The sequence below is a fragment of the Notolepis coatsorum genome (genome assembly GCF_963971535.1).
Source record: "Notolepis coatsorum genome assembly, chromosome: 8".
Lineage (NCBI taxonomy): Eukaryota > Metazoa > Chordata > Actinopteri > Aulopiformes > Paralepididae > Notolepis > Notolepis coatsorum.
In genome coordinates, this window is record NC_140172.1 from 56,161,133 (window position 1) to 56,177,307 (window position 16,175).

The 16,175-nt window shown below is 39.4% G+C and overlaps 1 protein-coding gene across 1 annotated transcript in view; it reads right to left on the minus strand.

The window, feature by feature from the left end:
- LOC311233264 (glycogen phosphorylase, muscle form) overlaps positions 1-9,880 on the minus strand; it is a 41,479-nt gene extending 31,599 nt beyond the window's left edge. The window contains exons 1-4 of the mRNA XM_084320198.1: positions 9,594-9,880; positions 4,227-4,328; positions 3,276-3,354; positions 1,704-1,807 (exon numbers count right to left, since the gene is read on the minus strand). Of these exons, the coding sequence (XP_084176324.1) occupies positions 1,704-1,807; positions 3,276-3,354; positions 4,227-4,328; positions 9,594-9,836 (528 nt within the window). The 5' untranslated portion in view covers positions 9,837-9,880. The remainder of the gene's footprint in view (positions 1-1,703; positions 1,808-3,275; positions 3,355-4,226; positions 4,329-9,593) is intronic.
- Positions 9,881-16,175: the final 6,295 nt, after the last annotated feature.

Consider the following 16,175-nt stretch of genomic DNA (forward strand, 5'->3'; position numbering starts at 1 on the left):
AAATTATCACTAAAGTGCTATCTGTTGCAGCTGCACTGTTTTCCATGAAAATACCACATTTGGATAAGTTTGACCATTTCTCAAAATCTGAAAATCATTATTTAATAAAACACAGACACCAAGTTACTCTGGATAAAAAAAACTTTACAGACAACATTGAGACAAAGCTTCCTGACACATCTCCATCCAAACTCTTGGAAGAACTCATTGAAATCTCATCTGATACCACTTGGAGAGCTAGTTTCAGAGTGTGGTGCTGAGTACCAAGTTTCTCATGATGCAGCAGTTAAGGTGTTGATACCATTCAGCACCACATATCTGTGTGAAGCTGGCTTTTCATCCATGACAGCTCTGAAAACAAAATATAGGGCCAAGTTGAGCCTTGTGGATGACATGCGTGTTGCCTTGTCAAAGATCTCCCCACGTATTGACCGTATTATTAGCCAGCAGCAGCAGACCTCGCATTGAGCTAGAAATGTCCAACGAGTGCTTATTTTCTGTATTTATTTATATTTTTTGAGAAATGGTAACTTGGTGATCCTTTTCTGTATTGAAAAAAAAATACATGATTTTCTGTTTTTGAGAAATGGTCATACTTATCCAAATATGCTATTTTTATAGAGAACAGTGCAGCTGCAACAGATAGCACTTTAGTGATCCTTTTCTGTATTTAAAAAAAATATGCTATTTTTATGGAAAAGTGTGCAGCTGCAACAGATAGCACTTTAGTGATAATTTTCTGTAATTTTATTTAAAGAAATATGCTATTTGATTTACTACTACAAGCAGTGTAATGTCAACAGTACTAAGCCATTTAGACCTGAAACACCTGTTAATAATGCATTATATAGCCTGCATATACACACAAATGTGTTTCCCGGTTTCTTAAATAAACATTATTTTGAAAGCAAGCACTTTTGTCATCATTGTAGCAAAAAAGACAGGACCGGAAAAGTCTTTATCGTATGTAGGGGTGCCCTGGAATATTTTATTGAACACAGGGGTGCCTTGGCAGCAGAAAGGTTGAGAACCCCTGCTCTACACAATATTTTGTGTTGTACAATGCATGACTACTTAAATGTCAAATAAACTGAGAAGTTTGTTTCCTCAATCTCAAATTTTAAAACGAACTAGCCACACTAGATTTATCAACTTCTAATATGAGTTTCACGTGAGCATTTCCTGGTTGATAACAAAATCACAGGGGCCAAATAGGCGATAGCATAACATTAAATATTTAACCTGCAAACAAAATACTTTTCTGACTGCACAATATTGATGTTACCAAAATATTTGCTTATGTTTTTTTAATACATAGGTATATCAACTACAATATGAAGTTTACTCTGGCATTTCCATGTTGTAAACAGGTGATTACCAGTCAATGAACCTGTGTAGTATCGCCCTCGTGTGTTCAAAGGGTGTAAATGTATACTGAATATCTATTTCCATGGGAAAGAGAGAATTGCAGGTCCTTGGTCTCCTTGTTCAAATTGGATAAGAGCTGTAGGAATTATGGCTGGTGCAGACAGACAAGACACATGGACAGGAGTGATCGCAACACCCCCCCACAGCACTCCGCACTGTGGTTGTAATAATCAAGAATAGATGTGCGAATTAAAAGAAATCAGGCTGAAATCAGGCTGCAGGGACGTACTGCCCAAGAAGAGCATGAGTCCCGAGAAAACGGAAGAATGTCTCACCTGCCAGCCATTCTGGATTTTCTGGTTGAAGATACCAAACTCATAACGGATACCGTAGCCATAGGCAGCCAGCCCAAGAGAAGCCATGGAGTCCAGGAAACAGGCTGAGGGCCAGAGAAAGGAGAGATATAAACCTTAGACTAAGTCAGCAAATGTAGCAAGTCAGTGAACACCATACAGTCAAACAGCCATGTGGACAAGCTAGCAGGGGTGTAAAGTACTTGAGTAATTGTACTTCGTTACAATACTTAAGTACTGTTTTTGGGGATTTGTACTTTACTCAAGTATTATTAGGTTTGTATACTTGTACTCAATTACATTTCAGAGGGGGAAAAAAACACACTTTTTACTCCTTACATTTAAAATTCAGCCCTACAAAGTACAAATCTCGCAGGTCCAACCATTTTAATTAGTATATTTGTTTCTCTGGCCGAACTAACGTTAATGTTATTAATCCTGCGGCCACACTTTATTTAAAAACAGCCAATCAAATCCCCATCAATGGAAAATGAACCCACCCATACCCAAAGGCATGCTTGGTCCTTGTGCAAGACTAGAAAGCGGGGATCTTTGATTAAACACCTGCTATTAGAAGAATAGACCGTCAGAAAAAAAGTTTTACTTTTACTCAAGTGTGTTTTTAGCCAGATACTCTGACTTTTACTTGAGTAAGATTTTGAGACGGTACCCATACTTTCACTTAAGTATAATTTCTGGGTACTTTTTACACCCCTGCAAGCTAGTAGTATAGGAAAAGGTAAAAAAAAAAACACCAAATCCAATATGGCGGACATGGGCGGTTATAAGTGTACAGAATCTGTCAATTGGACTTTGTGTATGAGTTATGACTTTTCATAGTTGGACATGTTGACCTTTGACTATAGCGCCATCGTCGGGCCAATTGGTGTGGATATTTGTTGTGATGCATTGGCATGCCAATATTTATCATTTTGACAAATTGCACTTCTCCATCATGTACCTTATGTCTACAAAGCCTTCTAATATACATGCATCTTTATGATAAGGCAATGGATTTTCTTATTTTAAGCAGATCCGGTCACCCGACGTCACCAGCGTTAGTGCCTTCTCTGCAACATCTGGTCATTCAGGGTTAGCAATTTGGCTTTTCAAAATGGAAACGTTAACAAAACATAAAATCTTTTGGTGAAACGCTATTTTATTTCCCATTAAACCCACATGCAGCATCAAGGACAGAATTACTGGTAAACGGGAAAGGAAAAGACTAATTATGCACCAGGGCTCGTTATAATGACGTGACGGTGACCATGCGAGAGGTCTATGAGTTATGAAAGGGGGTGGGGCTACAGTACAAGGGGTGGGGCTTACTGAAAAAAAGACTCTACTGAGTCCAGTGATGCCTCCCAAAGTGGTTGTATTGCTGCTAGCTTTAAATGCATTGTGTATTATATGTACAGTAGTCCACAACTCCCTTCTTATAAGAAATACTTGTCCTGTATTTTGAAAAACAAACAATATATAATACTGTCTACTGTCTAGGCCTAAGTTTAATTCACATTAAAAACAAGCAATGAAGAGAGAGAAGCATCTTACCGGCCAGACGACCAAGACCACCGTTACCCAGACCAGCATCCTCCTCCATGTCCTCCAGCTCCTCCATGTCAAGACCCAGCTGCGTGACACGAGACAACCGTCATACCACTACCTTAAGCTCCCTTCACACATATTGTATCCGGATTGCATCTAGATATGGTTAGGTGGATTACATTTCCACCGGGGGGACCTTGTGAATAAGTGCCATGGTTTCTCCATATAGCTCCATTATACTTTTAGGTCAGGAGAGTGCCATGGTTTCTCCATAGAGCTCCATTATACTTGTAGTCAGGAGAGTGCCATGGTTTCTCCATAGAACTCCATTATAGTATGTTATACTACCTGACTGAAGACAACTGAAATTAATGTTGTGTTTAACTGAGGAGTAGATTTCAGTTGTCTTCAGTCAACTTGTACAGGTAGGAGCTCAACCCCATTGACTTTGCATTGGTTTGTGGCCAACTAGTTGGAGCAACAACATCATGAAGCAAATAGGGCTAGGCGTTCAAAAGTATCTGAACTATTCCTTTAAAAAGGGACCGAGTTTGGTTAGTTTTAAAACGACTACATGTGAAAACATACATCATTGTCTATCCTCACGTCTCTTCCATTTGGCTTCCAATTAAAAATTTTAATCAGTTTCACTCCAATGACTTCCATATGAGCCGTGACTGTATATTTGTATATCTTCTTGTATGTCATAAATGTCTAGATGTAACCGTACTGTATATCTGTATGTTGTGTATGTCATAAATGTTATGATGAATTGAAAATGGGGGACCCTGATGTAAACAAGACAAAAGTCTTTCTCTGGTCTGCATCCCCTTAACAATTGTGTGTATTGAGCCGTACTGTATTGTACCCATTCTGCAATCTGTTAATAAAATGTTCAATCAATCAATCAAGTCTGGAGAATACTCATGCAACCTTTATACAAGCCCCGGGTCTCACCTGGTATGTGGCCTCATCGCAGGCGTTCTCCAGAGCCAAGTTCACCATGGTGTTCTGGAGAGTACGACCCATGTAGAACTCCAGGGAGATGTAGTACACACGCTGCACATGGGGAAGAAGAAGTCAAGTGTCAATTCATTTGAAAGCATTTTTAAATAATAAAGAAAACCAAAAACATTAAAACAGACTAGATAAACACCAACATGGATGGGGAGGAACAACCTCCATAACATATCGTTATTCATCTAAAAGAATACCACATTAAGACGGCAAGAAAAAGTTCATACTGTGATTTTGTACAAAAAAACATTTGTGTACACATTTTGGCTACTGGATTTCTTTTTCTGAAAATGGCTCAGAAAACCCCACTTATTGTCAATGTACTTTACCTACTGTAGGCAAGCCATCCTCTGAATGTCATACATCTCTAGTATCCAAGAGGTCGCAACAGGTAATTTTATACAGTGACGTCAAGTAATAAAAAATAAGAAAATACACACAAAAAAACTGACTACCCAGGGTCCTGACTGAGGTGGGGGAGGGCGCTCAGAGGAACCGACTACCCAGGGTCCTGACCTGGGGGAGGGCCCTGGGTGGTAAGTAGGGATGTCCGATATTATCAGCCGATATTGGCATTAAAATGTAATATCGGAAATTATCGGTATCGTTTTTTTACACTTTTTTTTTTTTTTTACACATTTATTTAACCTTTATTTACCCAGGCAAGCAAGTAAGAACAAATTCTGATTTCATTTATTGTCAAAAGTATGCATAATGTTGTGTTATTTCCACGACAAGAGATATGTAATGTTAATTACCTGAAATTATTCCGTTTTTGGGGGGGGGGGGGGGGGGGGGGGACCCTGCATACATCGGTATCGGTTGATATCGGAAATTAAGAGTTGGACAATATCGGTATATCGGATATCGGTAAAAAAGCCAATATCGAACACCCCTAGTGGTAAGTTCAGCTAAAGCGTGAGAAATATTGCATTATTATTCCGTCTACAGTATATGAACATTTACTGCTGCAACACTGAGCCTCTTTCTTTCACCATAAGATTGAGGCCTCGGCTAAGAATCTCGACAGACTTCAGGCCAACATATCCTCACCCTCCGCCAATCTCTGCGGAGGACTTCCAACATCCACAGCTGCTTCTCCCAACCCCCACCCACTCCAAGTGCTGAAACAGGAACCTTGTCTTTCTCTCCCCTTACAGACTGATGTTCAGAACCGTCCCACTACATGCCAGCTGGACCGGATACCCTCCCCACTCCTCCAGACCACAGCACCAGCCATCCTTCCATTCCTGACCGCAACCATCAACCCCTCTCTCAACTCCAGGGTGGTTCTCACCTCTCTAAGACAAGCGATAGTCACACTGCTAAAGAAAACAACCCTGAACCCCACCTTTATAGTCTTTAATAACTATTGCCCCGTTCTCTCTTCTCTCTCTAAAATCACTTGAACATACCGTATCCAACCAACTCACTGATTATCTATTACAGAACTGAGAACAGAGCTGGTCCATATCCGCTTCCATTAATTTGTGCTAAGCTAGGCTAACTTGCAGCCGGATAGCTTTCTACTGAACACAGAGAGAACATTGGTAACTATCCATCTTCTTGGCTGACTCTGGAGAAGACGGTAAGTGCATTTCCCATAATGTTGGCGTGTTCCTTTAAGTCATATTTTAGTGTAATAACAATAGGCTACTTCTACTTGGGTAGAAGGGTAATATCAGTACTTTTTCCACCTCTATGAAACATCTCTGCCTTAAGAGAGACTGAATCACCAAGGATTGACATTCAGTGCTAAATGTGTCAACAATAAAAGCTCTAAACCAAATGCAGATGCCATGATGGTATTAAGACATGAAAGCTGTCTAGGGAATTCTTCAGGTTTAGTGACGTGGCTTTATGGCAGGTCTATTTATGAGATCATGTTGTACACTCGAGACCTGAGCCGGGGGGTTTTACCCTTTGGCATTTGGTAACTTTTTTCCCTCCTCTTGTTTGCCACAGGGGTCTGAAAGCGAAGGGGGCAGGAAGGGAGAGAAGATTAAAAGAAAAGAGAAGGAGAGGAACGGAATGGAGACAGAGGAGAGAAGGGGAGATGAGGTTTGGGGGGGGGGGGGGTAGATAGCTTTGGGTATTACGCAACGGCAACCCTTTGGCCCGGGGTTAAAAATAGCTCCCATAAAGGTCAGGTTGAGGGTGATACCCATTCATTGTAAAATAGTTTGTGGTCATATATACAAGGATGGTACAGTATTTCTCTATAAAGTACGCAAATATAGGCCATTGAAATTGATTTGGGCAATGTCCTGGTCTTTATAGAAAGGGTGAAATAATTGTGAGAAATTGAGAGTAAAAAAGTATAAATCTAGAAACATCCACAATAACTTTTAAGAGCTTTTAATAGCCTTAAGAGAGATTGTGTATGGCACTAGATATCAGTAATATTACTAGCCAGTCAAAGATGTACAAGAATGATATGCAAATCTGGAAATGTATAAAGATTGAGATCTGGAAATTAATGGAACTTTAAAATGTACAAATATATATATTTTTTATTACTAATGATCAATCACATGATCTCACTGATCTTGCCATTATATCATCAGTACCTGCCATTGATGCATATTACCCATCTAAAAACACGCATGTCATAATGCTACTACTTTCTGATGTAAAGTTAAACCAATGTGATTTGAGTCATTGGTTTTTAATAAATACATTTCTACAAAAGGATATAGGAACCCTAGAGCTAAATGCCCTCCCTCTTTCCTTCCGCCCTTGGAGTTAGGTCTGACCTATAAAGGAATAACTTTTGACCTTTTCAGTCTGGGTCACTGGTACTAGGCGATGAACTTAGAAGGTCAAAAGAGACCTGTTCCGAGTACGCATTTTGGTCAAGGTTACTTTCAAAATGCACCGCAAAGAAATAACCATCTTTACAAGCAATTTCCCATCCTATTTATCTCTTTAAAAAACGCATTTTAGGGTCAGATCAGCTGAACTTGTCTCGTTTCACAAACCTTCTCCAAACAAGTGACAATAATGTTGACATAAGGCAGATCACCTCACATTATTTCAAGATAATATTGAAGGCGCTCTGAGATATTTAGTTGAGGGTGCACAAAATCATCGGTCAAAATTCCAACAAGCCATTTTTATGTCTAAAGTGGTCTGCACACGGCGGACGACCGACGTCGCCTGGCGATGCGATCGTCTGTTGCTCAACGACAATCGCCTGTCCCCCCACACCAGAGCCGACCGTCGCTCTGTCTAGCTGGGGGTGTGGTTACTTGTTTCCCCCCGGAGGGAGATATCAGAAAGATTAACCTTCTGTAGTGTGGTAGTGAAAGGTTAACCGTCTGTAGTGTGGTAGAGAAAGGTTAACCTTCTGTAGTGTGGTAGTGAAAGGTTAACCTTCTGTAGTGTGGTAGAGAAAGGTTAACCTTCTGTAGTGTGGTAGTGAAAGAGTTAACCTTCTGTAGTGTGGTAGTGAAAGGGTTAGAGAGGTAGTGGGTCTCTTTGAACTAGCCCAATTACTCTACACAACAAGTCTTCCTTAGGGGTGTTGCTGGACGGAATGAGGAAGCCTGAGGACTGTAAGACAGTACATGGCCCACAGATTTTACAGATTACAGATTTTAACATGTTATTTACATGTTATGTACAGTACATGTTGTGTGAATGTATCCCTTCCCTACTTCCCATTACCCCACGTGGAATGCACGTGATTCGATGGATAAAAGTTCTGCTAGTCGAGAGGTCCCAGTTTTTCTGCTCCCGTTTTCAAAAAGAAAATGGTGGCTTGCTTGCAAAATTTCTCTTGTTCAACCTAAAGTTAAACCTAGAATAATATATATATAGAAATATAATATTGTAGCACTGGCTTTTCTAGCATGCAAATGGATTATTTTAATGAACTGGAAAGAACGCAAACCGAACTGCTTCAGTTTGGAGAACTGGCGCAAGGACTTCATGGACTTGCTATCGATGGAACAGGCTGCTCTGTCTCTTCAAGAGAGTGATAGGCCCGATGGCCATCAAGGTCCCCTGAACTTTATTAGATCACTGTGTACTGAACCTTTGTAACGCTCTGCAACCCCCCCCCCGCCTCTCGCCCCTTGTTATTATTATTATTATTATTATTATTATAATTTCTTGTCTTGTCTTGTCCTGTATGTATTGTCTTGTTTGTGAAAAATAAAAACTCTAAATATCAAAAAAAAAAAAAAAAAAAAAAAAAAAAACTAGGATACGTTTCTGACAACTAGTATAAACTAGGTTACAGTTTGATGGTACAGTGTACAATAATTATCACACTATGTAATCCTATGTAAGTACAGGATGGTGCTCTAGTGTGACATCTAGTGGTTGAATGTTATCTCTAGCACCTTTGAGTACATCAAGTTTGTTGTTGTAAGGTTTGTTTTAAAGTTTTTTTTTAAGTATACTTACAGCATATTAACAACTCAGCATATCAAATCAATGTTTTTGCAGTGTGCTGTTGTATTATAATTTAAAAAAAAATTGCATTGAGATAATATAGATATAGAAATATAGAATAACCTAACACTATCCAGAATCCTTTGGAGGCCCCAAAAACCTTTTTGTGAAAGGTCACCAAGAAGGTCAGGGAAGGGATAAGGTGAATGGATTTATATTACAGTACACAATGTACCACACTGCAGGCTGGTCTAGAGACATACCGTCTAAATGTCATCCCACAGCTGTGTCACTGCAACATTCAAGAAATTAAGTCTTGTGTATTGAATTAAGAGAAAATAAATAATTTCACTCGTTTCAATGCATTTTGTGAAACGAGTGACAATATCATGAAATAGGGCATACCACTTAACTTATTTCAAGACACTGGCACTTGCTTTGAGCAAATTGTGGTCAAATAAATAGATAATACAAATTAAAAAAAGTTTAAATATATTGAAACTAAGCTAATATTATCCCTTTAGAATGTCTCACAAAATATTTGAAGGCTTGAAGTACCTCGCCATTTGTTAAAATACATTGTAGGGCTCTACACTATGTTTGAAAGTGTAAAGTTGAAGAATAGCTGTCAAAATGTTAATATTATAAAGCATGCATTCCCTTCCTTATAGTAACAAAGGCTAGGTCAGAAGTTAATTGGAAGGCTATAGGTAATTAGACAGTTGATTATGTCATGTTGATTAACACAGTCATCCCACTAAAGGACAGCAGCAGGGATGAAAGTAGCACTTTTCTTTTCTCCCAGTATTATTATTCTGTATTCTCGGGGGCATAAATGTAATTTGTATGCGACACTAATAACTTCAAATGCATATCCACACGGCACATCATGAACGATGAACTTACTTTGGGATCTTTCTCATAGTAGTGCTGCTGGGTACGGATCCACCTGCTGACCAGGTGATCTCGCACGGTGTGAGCCAGAGCGAAGTAGTAATCCCTTTTGGTAGCGACATTTCGGTCTTTCACCAGGGTGAAGTGGAGGTGCCTGTTGAAGTTATTCTTCAAATCCGTGACATTCTCGACCCCGGCTAAGCCTCTCACAGAGATCTGCTTCTTCTTCTCGTGGTCTGACAGTGGCTTAGACATGGTGACTGACAGCACGAGAGACGGCTACCTATAATATCAACAGAGACGGAGCACACAGATCCAAGTCCTGGGAGGTCGTGTTCCTCTATTTAAAGCGCCGGGGCTATGAATATTGAGCAGGGGGCGGAGCATAATAGAAGAAAGTCATAAATATAAGCAATAAAATGAAACCTGAATGAATGAATGAAAACTTTATTGCAGAATGGGTACAATACAGTACGGCTCAATACACACAATTGTAAGGAGATGCAGACCTGAGAAAGACGTTTGTCTTGTTTCCATCAGGGTCTGAATATAAGATATGATACAATTAAACAGTTTAAACAAAGGTGCAAATGAAAGTCTGTCATAATATGTTACAATAAATAGGCAATACAATAATGCAATCCGAATATATAGACCACTGCACTAACTTCCGTGTTACATTGAGCTGGAGAAAATGAATGTGGATGAGAGCCTTGACTGAATGAATGAATGAAAACTTTATTTAACAGATTGCAGAATGGGTACAATACAGTACGGCTCAATACATACAATTGTTAAGGGGATGCAGACCAGAGAAAGACGTTTGTCTTGTTTCCATCAGGGTCCCCCATTTTCATACATTAAGTGGTTGTTTGTAGCTACGGCTGTGGGGGTGCTGGAGACATGATCCAATATACTTTTATACGCTGTCACGTTCACGTCTCCTGAACACGGCGCGACCAATCTCAAGTCGATCCTAGATCCTAGAGGCTAATCTCTCCTGTGACAAAATGGCATCCAATGTAATAAAAAAAGTCAACCAACGAACTCGATTCTTGTACCGGATCTCCTCTCTGGTAAACAAGAACACCCTGAAGACTCTGGCAGGAGCACTCATTCAGGGGTACTACGACTATGCTTGCACCTCATGGTACCAAAGCACCTCAAAGGCGCTAAAAACAAAATTACAAACATCTCAAAACAAACTGGTCAGACTACTGCTTGACCTTACTCCTAGAACCCACCTCACCCCTGCCCACTTCGACAACCTAGGATGGCTTAGAGTAGACGACAGAGTACAACAACTTGCAATGGGCCTGGTCTACAAGATACACTACACGACCAAGGTACCCATGTACATGTCAAAATACTTCCCAAAGGTCAGTGAATACCACGATCACAACACCAGAGGGAGCTCCACAAATCATGTCAAACCCAGATTCGGCTCAAATAAGGGACTAAACACGTTTCGCAATTATGCCACATCAATGTGGAACGCCCTACCCAAAGCTGTAAAGGAATGTGGATCACTACCCACTTTCAAAACCTCTCTCAAGGGACACCTACGGGAGACTGCAATTCAACACTGGCCCCTGTAAATATCCTAACCCAATCATTCCAACCCCCTCCAATGTACAGTCATTTACCTAGTATGGTTTTGTCAATAGTTCAATGTACAATTGTGTTTGTTTGTACAGTGTCTCCTCCCCCCCCCCCCTCAATGTACAGTGTTACTTGTTTATACAGTGTGCCCCCCGCCCCCCCCCCCCCCCCCCAACCACCTCCAATGTAAATTACCCAGTATGGTTGTCAATATCCCAATGTACCCAACCCCCCCCACCCAACCTCCAATGTACAGTTTCTACGTCAAATGTATATACTCCCTTTTCTTGACTCCTTCGGTATCACAAACAGTACTGTATTTGCAAATCTGGTATGTCATAAATGTATAGATGTAGCAGTACTGACTATCTGTATGTCATGTATGTCATATATGTCTATATGAATTGAAAATGGGGGACCCTGATGGAAACAAGACAAACGTCTTTCTCAGGTCTGCATCCCCTTAACAATTGTATGTATTGAGCCGTACTGTATTGTACCCATTCTGCAATCTGTTAAATAAAGTTTTCATTCATTCATTCATTCATCGGCACTCCAGAACTACGCATGCGCATATTGATGAACATAGACTCCGTGGGCAATCTGCGCATGCGTAGTTCGGGAGTAGGTGCGGACAAGTGACTATAGCTGATTGATTGATTGCTTGAAAAGTTTATTAACAGATTGCAGAATGGGTACACAGTAGCCTACAGCTCAATACATACAATTGTTAAGGGGATGCAGACCAGAGAAAGACTTTCGTCTTGTTTACATCAGGGTCCCCCATTTTCAATTCATCATAACATATTATGACATACATGACATACAGATAGACAGTACTGCTACATCTATACATTTATGACATATCAGATTTGCAAATACAGTACTGTTTTCTCGGCCGAGAAAGTCGACTTTGGCGACTAAAAGACTCAGGCATATTATATAAAAGTATTGGATCATGTCTCCAGCACCCCCACAGTCGTAGCTACACAACCACTTAATGTCGAGGTTCTCATCCACATTCATAAATGTTCTCCCCCTGCTCTCTCTCCCAATTGTTATATGAATTGAAAATGTGGGACCCTGATGTAAACAAGACGATTGATTGATTGATTGATTGATTGATTGATTGATTGATTGATTGATTGATTGATTGATTGATTGATTGATTGATTGATTGATTGATTGAAAACGTTATTAACAGATTGCAGAATGGGTACAATACAGTATGGCTCAATACACAATTGTTAAGGGGATGTAGACCAGAGAAAGACTTTCGTCTTGTTTACATCAGGGTCCCCCATTTTCAATTCATAATCATAATCATCATCATCATCATCATCATCATCATCATCATCATCATCATCATCATCATCATTTAATTTATTCGTACATGGGAATTGCCACAGTCCAACAGTACATATTAATATAATCCACCAAATTCCATGGCCAAAAGGAACAGGAAGAAGACAAATTCTTATATATACCTGCCCCTACACACATACACACATATACCTGCCCCTAAAACCAAACAGAAAGATGCCTGCCTTACCTATAAAATCCTACATGGCTTGGCTCCTCCCCCCCTCTGTACTTTCATAAAACAGAAAGCATCTGCTGATAGATATACCAGGTCTGTAGTCAGAGGGGACTGTGTAGTCCCAAACAGGAGGTCTGCTTTTAGTCAGACAGCCTTTTCCGTGAGAGCAGCCCACACCTGGAACAGTCTGCCAACACGGCTCAGGGAGTATCAAAGTTACATCTCATTTAAAACTAACTTAAAATCATGGTTGAGAGATGGTCAAGTGTGCGACCATTTTAACTGAGGGGTTGTATTTTAATGTATTTATTTGTATGTATTTTAGTGTATTGTAACCTATACTGATTCCTACTGTGTTTTAATTATTGTACTATGTTTTTTAACTGAGGGGTTGTATTTTAATGTATTTATTTGTATGTATTTTAGTGTATTGTAACCTATACTGATTCCTACTGTGTTTTAATTATTGTACTATGTTTTAATTATTGTTGTGCTCATGTCACCTGCCCCAGAGACTACAGTTGAAAATTAGCCAACTTGGCTAAACTGGCATATTTACAGTCAAATGTTCCTTAATATGCACTGTCTCTGTATTTTAAACCAATAAATACAAATACAAAAAATACAAATATACCCATTTTGCAAAAATGGAAACATCAACACAACTAAATTAAATCAACATAAATAAACCCATTTTGTGTATCTATCAGTCAAACTACATATTTAGGTTCATTCATTTATACACACACACACACACACACACACACACACACACACACACACACACACACACACACACACACACACACACACACACACACACACACACACACACACACACACACACACGCGCACACACACACACACACACACACACACACACGTATCTATACATTTATATAATGTATTATTCTATATTATACTTCTATACTATATAATTTTATAATTTTTATTTTATTATAATATAACTAAATCATACTATTTACACCATATTGGTATACAGTATTATACAATATTTTAATATATTATTATTCTATGTTATGCTGCTATATATACTATATTACTATACTCATATTAGCCTATACTGCAATGCTATGCTATGTTATGCTATGTTATAATGACAGACATACGCAACATACAGATATATATCTTGACATTTCTGACATACATGACATACAGGTATACAGTACTGTTACATTTGTGACATACAAGATATGTAAATATACAGTACTGTTATCCTAACAGAAAATCCTAACAGAAAAATATACAAAAAGAGGGGGAGGAAACTGTACATTAGGAGGGGGTGGGAGCGGGGGTTTGTAAATTTAAGGGGGCCATACAGATATACAGATATATATCATGACATTTATGACAATACATGACATACAGGTATATAGTACTGTTACATTAATTTGTGATACAAGATATGCAAATATACAGTACTGTTAACCAGAGATCCTAACAGATAATACATACGAGGGGGAGGAAACTGTATGTATATATTAGAGAGACGAAAAGTCTTTCTCTGGTCTGCATCCCCTTAACGTGTATTGAGCTGTACTGTGTATTGTACCCATTCTGCAATCTGTTAATAAAATGTTCAATCAATCAATATTATTTCAATGATTTCAGAATCCCGGAAGTGTTGCGGTGCTCTATACAATGAGTAAAAGTAAACAATAAACACAATTAGGTGCAGATGAGGGTCTGTACCCGATTGGTTGATTGATTGATTGATTTAATTTATTTGTCAATTTAAAAATACATATGAAGCTGCTCCACAGGAAAACAGATGTCATGCTGGGAGGTGGGGGCAGTGACAGCTGTCTTAAAGGTAGCATCTGCAATGTCGTGAAACAGTGACCTCTAGGCAAACAAGTCCTGCTTGGTATTGCTTTGTTTATTGTTTACCTTTTTTGTTTTGGTCTGGGCCCCGTTCCCCGTACCTGGCTAACTGAGTTAGCCGGATAATTTTCAGCATAGCTTGACTTAAGCCAGACCTTTCCATTCCCCGACGCTCGATTGTCTAAATCGCTATGACAACAGATCAAAAAGTTTGAACCTGGTCGAGGGCAGGGTTAAGTTCAGTTAGCTGGATGAACTATGGCCACACCCCCGCAAAGAAATCCCAGCTCCCTTCCTGAAATATTTCTCACAGTCTAGATCCCATTATGCCATTCTGAATTATGTTTTTGTGCTTCGTTTGAAATGTAAAATAATAGGTCTGCATCTGCAGTAACGCTGATAATAAATCATATTCAGCCTATGAATTTACTTTGTCCTATATAATGCACGTCATATTTATACGGATACGGCGCTCGCGAGTCGCGACACACACAGTTATTTTAATAACGGACTAAACGGATCATTGCAAATGTGAATCCCGCTGGGATATTTTTAATGAATGAAACCTATCGGGTGTTTGGCTCTGATTAGTTTAATATTCTTCGCTGTGTATTTGCTTAACGGAGCACCCGGATGCGTTTCATTCAAGCTGAAGCGTCTATGCGCGGATTGTGGATATGAATTATGAGGAATCTGAATCTGTGGAGTATTTAATTGTATCACTGTGACAGTGTCACACGTTATTGTGATATTGTAACTGGGATTAAAATATATGAGGAGATGCGCTGTTTGATGGATTTGATGACGTGACGTGACTTGATAAATTGAATGAGCCTTTGACGTTTTTGATGAATGAATTTGAGAAAATGCATTTATCTTTTCAAGCACTGTTATCTGATGATGAACATGAGGTGTCACTGGTATAAACCAAATGGTAATCAATTCAATGCATGTATGGATTAGGTCCGAAACAGATTAAAAACCTGATTAATAGTGTAACTGCAAGCCTCCCTCCAAGCCTCTCTTTGGAAACCATGTATTTATATAGTAGGCTACATAATACCTAAGCACATACAGATATCCTCATGATATAATTCGTATCAATTAGATATACTATTTGGGCTTGTTTTTATCGTTATTCTGAAAGAGCTGAACTAATTATTTTCGCTAGCAAGATCTCATTTGATTATTCATTCCATAAGCCTATACTGCCAGCAGGCACGCCCATTCTGCAATCTGTTAATAAAGTTTTAAATCAATCAATCAATCAATGCCGTTAGAAGATCAGGATTTCTGCTATCGACACTTGCTGTCTTTTCAGCTGAGGCGGGCGCGCGCAATTATCCTGAGTCTCAAGTCTGGTTCAAATGAACGAGACTGAATCCACCTTCGAGGAACAGGAAAATCCCGGATTCAAACATCGGGTTAATTGAATCTGGATAATGGGACTCTTGATCGACTTAGTTGAACCAGGTACGGGGAATAGGGCCCTGATGTGTAGGTTGGAGTTTAGTAACTTATTATACTGTGAATTTCTCTAGACCTCTCTTGGCAGAGCCTGAGGTGTGGCCAGCGGTAGCAACCCCTCCCCATACTGTATCCCATTG